The 10399-nt window shown below is 51.2% G+C and overlaps 1 protein-coding gene and 2 long non-coding RNA genes across 3 annotated transcripts; all 3 read right to left on the bottom strand.

Moving 5' to 3' along the window:
• Positions 1-128: 128 nt before the first annotated feature.
• Positions 129-4324, bottom strand: FEM1A (fem-1 homolog A). The gene is made up of 2 exons (XM_055707144.1): positions 2015-4324; positions 129-1841 (listed from the first exon to the last, which is right to left on the bottom strand). The coding sequence occupies exon 1, from the start codon at positions 4112-4114 to the stop codon at positions 2069-2071; it is 2046 nt and encodes a 681-aa protein (XP_055563119.1). The 5' UTR covers positions 4115-4324; the 3' UTR covers positions 129-1841; positions 2015-2068.
• Positions 129-4367, bottom strand: LOC129735859 (uncharacterized). Its single transcript, XR_008731741.1, has 2 exons — positions 4284-4367; positions 129-1377 (listed from the first exon to the last, which is right to left on the bottom strand). It is a non-coding gene; the product is annotated as an uncharacterized LOC129735859 (long non-coding RNA).
• A 2940-nt stretch (positions 4368-7307) lies between these two features.
• On the bottom strand, positions 7308-10155 carry LOC114015171 (uncharacterized). Its single transcript, XR_003558945.2, has 2 exons — positions 9550-10155; positions 7308-8192 (listed from the first exon to the last, which is right to left on the bottom strand). It is a non-coding gene; the product is annotated as an uncharacterized LOC114015171 (long non-coding RNA).
• Positions 10156-10399: the final 244 nt, after the last annotated feature.

The raw sequence follows: 10399 nt of genomic DNA, 5'->3' as shown, positions 1-10399 counted from the left end.
CTTTTCCCAGGAGTAATGATGAAATTAAACAATCACATCCACTGATTGCAAAACCCCAGTACTCCTGTACCCACAAGTGTATCATCCCTAGAAGACAAGCTGAAAACAAGAGGCTTACCAGCAAGAAGTCCAAGGCACTTGCATTCTAGCAGCCATTTTTTGTTTTATTATTTAAAGTTAAGAGTGCTCATCAGCTCACAAATTAACAAATTCCATTCCTGCAATTTAGTTCAGGTTTCAGCCAAAAGGAAAAAAAAACAAGTAGCTAAACTATCTCTGCAGTTTACATCTCAATAAAAGTTAAACCTCCTTGCTTTATAAATAAATGTTATAGTTAACACGGCAAAAATGTAATGGCAGATCTACAATATATTTAAGGGGCAGAGAGCACTGGATTATTGAGGCATATGGATATGCTGACTTATAAATACAAGTAGAGAAGCTTCAGTAGCATATAGTGCACGGTTGTTTGTCAGAGTTCTGCTCTCCCAGTCCTGACCTTTCCCAAAGCTCAGAGGCAGCTGCTTCACCCCCAACTGCGCTTTCTGCTCTGCCTGGGGCCAAGAAACAAGCCACAGGCTGCCAAAGCCCAGTCACTCCCCCTGCAAGAAGAGAAACTGCTGGAACAGCATCTTGTTTACCAACACTGACTGGTTACCACCAAGGAGGGTTCTGCTAATGGAGGCAAATACCTACCCTGAGACTATGGATTTAAAGAGGGGAAAAAACCAAGATTGCGTCCAGCTCCTAATTAAAGAGAAGAGCTTCCCCAGATAGTAGCCAAGTAAGATTTCAAATTCAATCTTTGAAGTAGCACCATCTTCAGTAAAGTTGCAAAAAGAACTAAAAGCTAAAACCAGATGGTAACAACCCACTCCATGTAGGTTTTCAGAATGGGGTAATTAACAGAGCCCCAACAGTTGATACTAATAAGCCTCAGAAGAACAAGGAGGCACCTTTAGCTTTCATTTCTTTCTTGCTTCTTCCTTCAGACCACCCTCATGCAAGCATGCCACCAACACTCACTTGCTTTAATAACCCTGCAGGCACCACCCACACTACAAGTACCTCCCATCCTCAAAAGATGGTTCCAAGTGCACTGGTTTGGCTCCAAAACCTGGCCATACCCACCCCATACAGCTCAATCCCTGCTGACCTCTGGAGCTAGAGGGCCTCCGTGCAGGGAAGGGCCTGAACGTGCACAGAGTGGGCAAGCTAAGGGCCTGAACGTCACAGTAGTATTTAGTTTTTAAGGTAGCAGTTTTTCCTCCCCATTCATAAAAACCAACATCTATTGATGAAACTATATAACCAGAACTGACCTTACTACATCTTAACAGGGTTGAAGAAGTCTCGCAGCATAGATAGGGCCTGGCTCTAAAAGAGAAAAAATAACCCAGCTTTATGCACAAGCACTGAAATCCCAGGCCTTTAACACCACTTGCTACTTGGCCAACCAAGGGAGACAAAAACCCATCCTCAGCACACCCAACCCTACCGCCACGCAAGGCAACTACCTCAGCAGAGCACAAGCCACTCTGCTGTTAGATTCTTACTGTACCAAATCTGGCAAGGGGGTGGGGAAAGAATTAGTTGGAAGATATTTTATTCCTCACTTGCATTCCTAGCTGTTTGGTATTTGGGATGGGAAGGGCTAGAGCACATGTGTGATGTGTAGCTGCTCCAAAGCTTAACGCTGAGTTAATCCAGCACTAATGGGAGAGGCAGCAGGTCCCAGGGAATCTCCATTTTCCTTCCGTCTCAGGACAAGACTGTTGGCATGGGAAAAGGGCAGGGGCTGTGGCCTTCTCTGGATACAGCGCAGTGGAGATATCTGGTACCTGAAGACGACAACAATGAGGGACAGGCGTGAGCTCTCGAGCCTCCTCCTCCCCTACCCCTGTGCATGCCAGCTTGATGGTGACAGATGAGGACAAAGCTCGCAGCCTGTCTCAGCACAGCGACGGCCTTCAGCACCTAGGCAAGGATGGCCTGAGATCTCAGGCTGCACTACCTCTGTGGGGTGAAACAGGCGATGGGAAAAACTGGGGACTTCAGCTCTCCTGCCCTAGTGCAGCTCAATGAAGGCTTCCAGCTCCTCGGGGATGAAACCCTTGTAGGGAATCTTGTGCTTGTCCAGGGCGCGAGCAGCAAGGCACTGGAGGGTGATGTAATTGAAGGGCTGCATCATGCTCTTGGTGAGCAGCTTCTCATCCAGCAGCTCATAAGCAGTCTGCTTGAAGGCATTGGTGGCATCCATATGGGCTCCAGCCTCCATCAGGGCACTCATGATCAGCGGGCAGTTGTTGCGGGCAGCAATATGCAGCGGGGTGTTGTTGTCATAGTCACGGCTATCTGGGTCAGCCCCACACTCCAGAAGCAAGTTCACAACGTGGAGCGATGGGAACTTGCCCACAGGGTAACGTCCCACTGTCGTGGTATCTTTGTCCACAGCCATATGCAAAAGAGTGAAGCCATTCTTGGCCCGGGGGCTGCACTTAAGCAGGCGGTAGATAGTCTGGCGCTTCTGGTGTTCCTGCTCTGGGGTGCACTCCATCTTCTCCAGCAAGAAGACCAGGTGGAGGATAATGGCCAGTGTCTTGGTGAACTGCGCAGAGTCAACTACTGGGTCCTTGCCATGCACAAGAGCCCTCTCCACCTCCCGGACCCCTTTGCTCAGTACTCCCATGAGGTCAGAGAAGCCCAAGTGGGTAGCTAAAGTGCCTTTGGAGCGGTCCTGAAGCACATAAGAGAAAAGCTCTGCAAAGGAAAGGAAACTGCTTGCAGTCATCGGGCTGAGAGGCTCCAGGTTGCCTTGCTGCATGTCCAGAGCGTATTTCCACAGGTTAATGCAGCGCTCAAAGTTGCCGGAGTCAGCATAGACTGCTCCTCGGTAACGGATGTAGTAGGAAGTATCTGGGTGGGAAGGCCCCAAGATGCGCTCTCGAATCAGCAGTGCCTGCATGCGCATCTCATCCGGATCAGTAATCAAGGCTTCCAGTTCCTCCAACGAGCTCACTTCCCGGGAATAGTCGTAGGCCAGCACCAGCTGCCGAGGCTCAGGTTTAGGCAGGTACTGCCCACCTTCACACCGAAGCTCCATCGCTCTTCGCCAGTACTTGTGGGCTCCCAAAAGGTCACGTTTCTTATCCACAAATGTAGCACCCAGCAGCTCCAGTGCTTCCACAGCAGCCTCTCGAGTGCAGAACACATTAGGGACCTGCTGCTCATCCTGACTGGAAGCTGAGGCACAACATCTCTCACAGCCTTCATCACAGCCCTGAGGAGCTTCCTTGCCAGTGCTGCAGCAGCTCTGATGGCTCCCACCTGAGGCACAGGTCCCATTTGGGGTCCCTGCAACCCCCTCCTCTTCCTGCTTCAGCCCTCCTTGGATGAGGTACTCCACAATGTTGGTGTGACCGGTGACGCTGGCAGCTAGCAGAGGAGTCATGCCATAGCCGTCTTTCTCCATGCGGGCTTTGGAGCGGAGCAGTAGCTGCAGGATCTCCAGACTGCCAGACTCAGCGCAGTCGTGTAGGGCCGTATTCCCCTTCACGCTCCGGCGGTTGACATCAGCCCCTTTCTCTAGCAAGTAACGTGCAATTTCACTGTGCCCTTTGTAGCAAGAAATCATCAAACACGTGTGTCCATGCCGGTTGGCTACTTCCAGGTCAGCCCCTCGCTCCCCAACTAAATAGCGCACAATCTCCAGGTGCCCATCAAAGCAAGCAGCCCGCAGCGGCGTGGAGTTGGTCAGCGTGGTCTGGTTCACCGACGCACCGTGATCCAGGAGGCTGCGCACCACCCCCAGGTGCCCGGCAGCAGATGCTGCCCAGAGCGGCGGGGCCCCCTCGATGGTCTCCCCGTCGAAGTTAACCGAGCCCCCCTCCTCCACACGAGCGCCGCAGTGATCCAGCAGGTACTCCACCACCTCCAGGTGCCCGTGCCGGGCGGCGATCAGTAGCGGGGTGCTCCCCCTCCCGGGGCCGTCGCCCCCGCCGGGCCCTGCCGTCAGCGCCTCCAGCTCCTCCCGGCTCCGGCTGCCCAGCAGCTTCTGCAGCAGCTTCAGCTTCCCATCGCGGGCCGCGTTGTACACAGCCGTGCGCAGGTCCATGGCGACGGGGGCCGCGGCGACCGCACCGGCCACCTCCAGGCCATGGACCGGCTGCTCCGCCACGCCCCCAGCTCGGCCCGGGGCAAGGGATGAGGGAGGGCGGCCCCGCGGGGTGGTGGTGGGGGAAGAGCCCTGCGGGGCCAGAGGGGCCCGGCGAGACACCCCTCACCTCAGCACAGCAACCTTCAGTCTCTCCGCCTGGCCGCCATCTTAAGTTGTAACGCGAAACAAAATGGCGTCTGCACGCGCGCGGGGGCGGGGCGGGAGCGGGACGATAGGAAATGTAGTCCCGGCCCGCGCGGCCCCGCAGGCGCCGCTCCCCGGAGGCCTCGGTTTCCCGGCATGCAATGGGAGAGGGGCGGCAGGCGGGGCCCGCCGGGAGGGCGGTCGACCCGCGCGGGGCACCCTGGGATTTGTAGTCCCTCTGTGCCCGGGGTCTGCCCCCGCCCCGGACCCCGGCAGCTCCCAGCCTGCGTTTCCCAGCGCGCCCCGCGCCGCCGCAGGGGCTGCTGGGGGAGGGAGCGGGATGGCGCCCTGCGGCCGCGGCGCCGAGGGGGGCCGGGCCGGGCGGGGGGCTCGTTGCTCGGGATTCGCACTGGTCCCTGTCCCGCTCGTACCCGGGGCGACCGCAGCGCTCGCAGGGGAGCAAGCTGGGCCCGGGCCCGGGCCTGGGGCCTGGCTGCCCCCCAGCCGCCGCCCCGGGCCCTGAGGGCCCCGGAGCGGGAGGTGACGGCGCCGGGTGCGCGGTGGGGCCCGGGGACGGGAGGGAGACCGGGTCCTTGTGGCGGAGAGCCCGGGAGAGGTGACCCGGGATTTCCCTTTCCGTGGAAACGAGGGGCGACCTGGCCTGGACAAGCTTTGCTATAACTGTACGGCATGCGTAAATGTCATTGGGGGGTTTATTTCTCTTAAATTCCTTGAAGTGATTGAACTATACAATACAATAGCTACACAGCATTAGTCTGACGTGGTTTTGATTGTGGCAAATCATCGGGGTTGGTAGAGCGTTTTGGCGTACAGCTTCTCTGCCCTGGACGAGGTAGTCTGGTAGATGGCAAAGCCTCATCCACAACAGCCCACACAGATTTATTCCCTTTGGTCCACAGGACAGTATGTACAGCTTTCGCCATTCCTGAACGATAATACAGGAGTGGAGCGAGGGAAAAATATTCCAGGCAATAAATAGCGTAGCTTAGATGAGCGAAGCTTTAGTTACCAGAACCTATTTTTAGGGCATACGTTGAATTTAAGTGGCTCTAATCTTTATATGGAGAATTGGCACAGGGTTTCTCCTGTTGTATTTTATTTATAGCTGTTTTTTCTCCTTTCCAGGGAAATAAGATTAGCCTTATTATTTCCGTTATTATTATTACTCTGTCTGCCATTATTATTATTCAGCCCATCTATCCACCCATTTAGGCCTTGTCTGGAATTACCTAGGATTATCCTGCTAATGCATGTTGCCTTCACACAGAATATAATTTTTGTTGCTAAGAAACTGCTTTTGCATAACAGACAGCGTGGGCCTAATTTTCACTTCAGCAGCTGTTGAAGTCAACGGGAGCAGCAGGTGCTCAGCGCTCCTGAGAGCCAGAGCCAAAGCGTCCGTGGCAGAATTCCCACACAAGGTCTGACTGTGCATGCGAGTGTGTCATCTACATGTGCGATGTGCTCGGGGACGCAGCAGCTTTGTGCTTGAAAAGAAAAGGAGCAAAGGTATCTTGAGCGTTTCCAGGGTGGCCATGCTGTGTGAGTGCAGTTTCTTGCACGCCAGGACGGGAGGAGCGGTACGTGGGAGTATTCCTGTGTCCCCTCTGTACACAGATGTGTGAATATGCATGTATGGTCACAAGCTAAAAATTGTGTTCTCCTAAGTAAATAGCTGCCAGCAATGAGCTTGGGCACGTGGCCCATTTTAACATTAGCGTGTGAGCCTTTATGTGCATGTCTGTGTGCACCAGCGCAGCATGTGGGACGGCTGGATGCGTGAGCGGGCTGGGTGCGTGTGGGGCTGTGTACCTGTGTGCATCTCTGTCCCCACTTGTGAAATCCACAGCACTTAGGCTGTTTATGCTGCAGGTCAAGGCACAGACACAGTGACATTTCCTCTCCCTGCTGGCTCTTTCATGTTGCTATGGTGATCAGATGCACTTGCACTTTTATCTGAAGTATCTATTAACTAAAGCTTCCTATTAATTTCCCCTCCACAGAATGCATATGGAATTCACCGGAACACCAGGTAGGCTTTTTAGGTCCCAGATTTACATCAGAGCCTACCCCCAGTTCTTGGGTGGGCTGTTGGAAACATCACAGGGTAGAAGTGCAGCTGATGGAAATGTTTTTTCCATGAATAAAGAAACTGCTTAGTAATGAGAGAATAAAGAGTACAAGGAGTAGTGTCACAGCAGCTTCTCTCTGTAGATCTGTGACTATGAAATGTACTCGAGCCTCAGTACCGTGCCCCCGACCCAGGTGTAAATGGATTATTTGGTCTGCGAAGTCAAAGAGAGCTGAACGCAGGGGTGGCCACGCTCTTGCCGGGAGCAGGTGGGCTGCAACTGCATGCCCCTGAAAGGTCTGGGGTGGGATTCTGACCCTGCGAGGGGCAGAAAGCAGAGGCACTGTGGGTTATCCTGATCAAATTCCTTTGTCGCATTGCTTTTCCTGCGTCCTTTAGTTTCTCTTACTGTGGTCACCACCAAAAGAATTAGTGTCCCAAACCAGGGCAGCGGTTTGGGACATTCCCCAAAGGGGGAGGCTGTCCCCTGAGCCAGATCGGCGTCAGAGGCGCAGCTCCCACAACAACCAGGAATGAACAATCTGCCAGTGTGTAACATCCCACCTGAAAACATGGCTGAGTGATGCGTGGCGGCGATGGGTGGCCGCACACAGGGGTGCTTCCCATGTCCTCCGGCAGAGCTGGAGCTACTGCTGCGTGTCAGAGAAGCTGCCAGGAAACCTTCCTGTGCAAGTGACAGCTACAAGTAGCGCAGGGGGGATCCGGACACCTGGGACAGAAATGAAGGGCTCAAAACTATCACGTCCCTCATCTACAGAATATGTCCTCCACAAGGCCCTGGAGACTCCTGCGAAGGTTTTGTAGGGTAATGCAGATAAAGCCCCAGCCAGTATTCTGAGAATATAGAGGGAAATTAAATACCCACCAGAGGAAAAGAAGATAAAAAATGAGACGTTTTGACAGGGCTGCCAGATTGTGTGGCAGGAGGGTTAATTTTTCTTGAAACTGCCATTTCATATTCCCTTTCAGACAAGCTGAATTACACAGTACTGGTTGCTGGAGGAGTAGCATAATTTTCTTCAGAGAAATAATGACAGGGTACTTAAAAAGCAAGTGAATGGATGGCTAAAGTATCGGGCATAGACTTAAGAAACTGAGGCTGAGACCTCACCTTTGCTAGACACTCCTTTTGTGACCTTGGGCTGGTCATTTAATCTTCCTATGTCTTATTTCCATGCCAATAACACGGGAATAATATCTGTTCTTTCTCTGACTTGCTTATTTAGACTGCAAACTCAGGATTTACAGCTGCATTTTCTGTTCTTATAGGGCAAGAAAACCAAAGAGCTTCAATTCATGCTAAGGTATCTGAGGCAACCATAATGTACAACGTAGATAATAGTAAAAGGGCTTGGATATATGGTTTGGAACATTTTTAGCATGAAAGGCTCCAGAGTTCTTAATCCATTGTTCCATATCTCTTCCCTCAAAATATGGAGAAGTTTGGATCTGTGCTAAGAATTCCAAAAGCATATAGATAATTTAAGAACAAAGTCCATGCTGATTTATTGAATCCCCAAGTTGCTTCTGAAACTGTAAGCATATAATTTAGGTGCCTGCAAAATTTTCTGCAAGGTCTTTGTGCTCGGTCTGTCGCTGCATTAAAGGTTAGTAGCAGATTGAGTCAAGATCCTTGTTTTTTCAAAACTTAAATATAGTCGTGCAGGCAGCCATCTACGAAGTTTTTGTCAATCTCTTCAGCTTTTGGGGGTTTATCTGATTTCCACAAGTCAGAGGAAGATGGCTTCTTGCTGCTAGGTCCAGCGAAGACAAGATATTCTATACGGTTAAGCAACTACATGAGACATTTGCTGTACAAAAGGGACAATTCTAAAAATAGCGAGAAATGGCACCATGACATTAGCAGGAACAATGACCCAATACCCAACTTGCTGCAGGGGCTTTTGTCCTATAACTACCTTCATCATTATGGCTTGTGATGACATTATTTTCTGTGCTTATATGGGCCATGAGGCCACAGCTACCTGGAAGGAAGGATTTTGATCAGCCTGCAGAAGATGAACAAGCGGGAGAGGCATGTTGGGTAACACTAAATCAATGTAGTTTCATTTATATTAGACACCAGCCTGGCAATTTCAACGTTAATGGCTGCACTGCTGCCCTCTGAATTTTTGTAGATTTAATATATCAGTGGGGGAGTAAAAGAGACGGGGAGCATGAGTCGTTCTTGCCTATGATACATGGATCTTTTCTTTCATGCATCATCAAAGGACGGCGATTTGTACCGCTCTTAAATCCTTCTGGCAATAGATTTCCTGGGATAAGCGTTGCTCTGCTCCTGCCTCACAGATTATCTAAGATGATAATAGCAATAGGATCTTTGGATCCCTCCCTCTCGCAAACGGAAAGGACAAAAGACTGGTTCTGAGGCAAACGGCAAGGCAGCAAGGGCATCAGACTTGGACCTAAGCCTTGGGCTCAGTTTGCTTTTGTGGAGCCACCAACTGCTTTTGTGTGTTTTGGCAAGCCATCACCGCCGTCCCCTGGCACCCTTCTCCTGGGTAACGCGTGGCTACCTCGTAGCAGTCCTGACGGAATAAGGTGCTCAAACACAGACCTCTAGATAGACAAAGAACCGAGTTAGCCTTTTGCTAACTCTTTCCAAAACGCAAGAGTCACTATTTCCTTTTACAGAGGTACCGAATAGGGCAGAGACCGGCGTAAGGAGTTGCAACAGGTCAATAGACATGTAGGAAATAGAACCTGGGAGTCCTGACCACTGTTCAATACCCACTGCAAACAAAGAAGTATCAGGACCCACTAAGAACCTGGACGTTATTGACTGGCTTCAAGGACTGTGAAGTATGTTTGTAAACTACAAAGCACAGAGATTTGGAGGCCAGTGGACCGTCTCCACCTTGTAGACATCTGCTGAAGTCTGTTGTGGTGCTCTGCTGCACCAGCCCTACAGCTAATTGTCCAAGTAGAGTTCTGTTTGCAACCTAAATGACCCAGTTGAAGGTAAAGCCGAAAGGACTTAGGTTCCTAAATCACGTATGCCATAATCACAGTGTGCAAAGCTGAGCGCATCCTGTTTAGCTTAAAAAAAAGAGAGAGAAAGAAAATGCTCAACAGCACCAATAACCCAAATTATTGAAGGTGTTTCAGTACTTACATTTACCACTGGCCTCAGCAGGATTCAGGAGTTTCATTTTCACACTTAAATACCTTTGAGAATAGAGGCTCTGGGTGGTATTGAAAATTTGCCCTTTTCATGTTTTAAAACCCTGTTGGAAGCAAAAAGGGCTAGACTGTGAAAACAATCCCCTCGGGGCATCAAGGTACAAGCAGAGTCTCCCAGCACCCCGCAGACCTCCGTGCTCTCAGCAGCTGGTGTACGAGCCCTAACCCTGCCACAGAGCTGCTGTGGGGTCTCTGAGCGAGACGCTGAACTTAATGATTGTTGATTTCTCTGTGAAATTGCGTTGAAGCTAAAGCAGGTGAGTGCCGTGCTCAGGGAGGGCTGTGCAGGGCTGCAGGATGAGCACCACGGCTTGGTTCTTCACGGGCACTACTGCTGCACCACTCGGAGCCCAAACGTGGTGAACTTCAAGGGGATGCAAACTGAGGAGCAGAGTAAGTCACAGTATGACCTCCAGCATATCAGAGCACTTAAATACATACTTAGCTTCCAGGTCCGGAGGAGCTGCATCGCAGACAGGGCTCTTGGTGGGCAGTGGGACCCCTGCTCCGTGGCACAGCCCGTCTCCGGCCAGCGAGGGTGCAGGTCTGTGCTGTATGGCAGGCTATGATTTGTTGTCACCTTTTTAAATGAGAACAACAAAATCACTAGTCTTCCACACAGAGCCAGACCACCAAGAGCAGCACTTCCTCCTTGGGGACATCCCCCTGCATGTCTTCTGTTGACGTTCCTCAGTTGTTATCACTCTTGTGATGCTTGCTTCTCATTTCAGGGATGGATGCTGCCCTTTGCAGTGGGAAAAAAAAAAAAAAAAAAAAAAAAA

This window comes from Falco cherrug, chromosome 4 (assembly GCF_023634085.1).
Source record: "Falco cherrug isolate bFalChe1 chromosome 4, bFalChe1.pri, whole genome shotgun sequence".
NCBI classification, from domain to species: Eukaryota; Metazoa; Chordata; class Aves; order Falconiformes; family Falconidae; genus Falco; species Falco cherrug.
This window is presented reverse-complemented; position numbering and strand designations above follow the sequence as displayed.

Excerpts from the sequence above, each read along its gene's own strand:
- FEM1A (XM_055707144.1), bottom strand. The coding sequence starts at position 4,114 with ATGGACCTGCGCACGGCTGTGTACAACGCGGCCCGCGATGGGAAGCTG.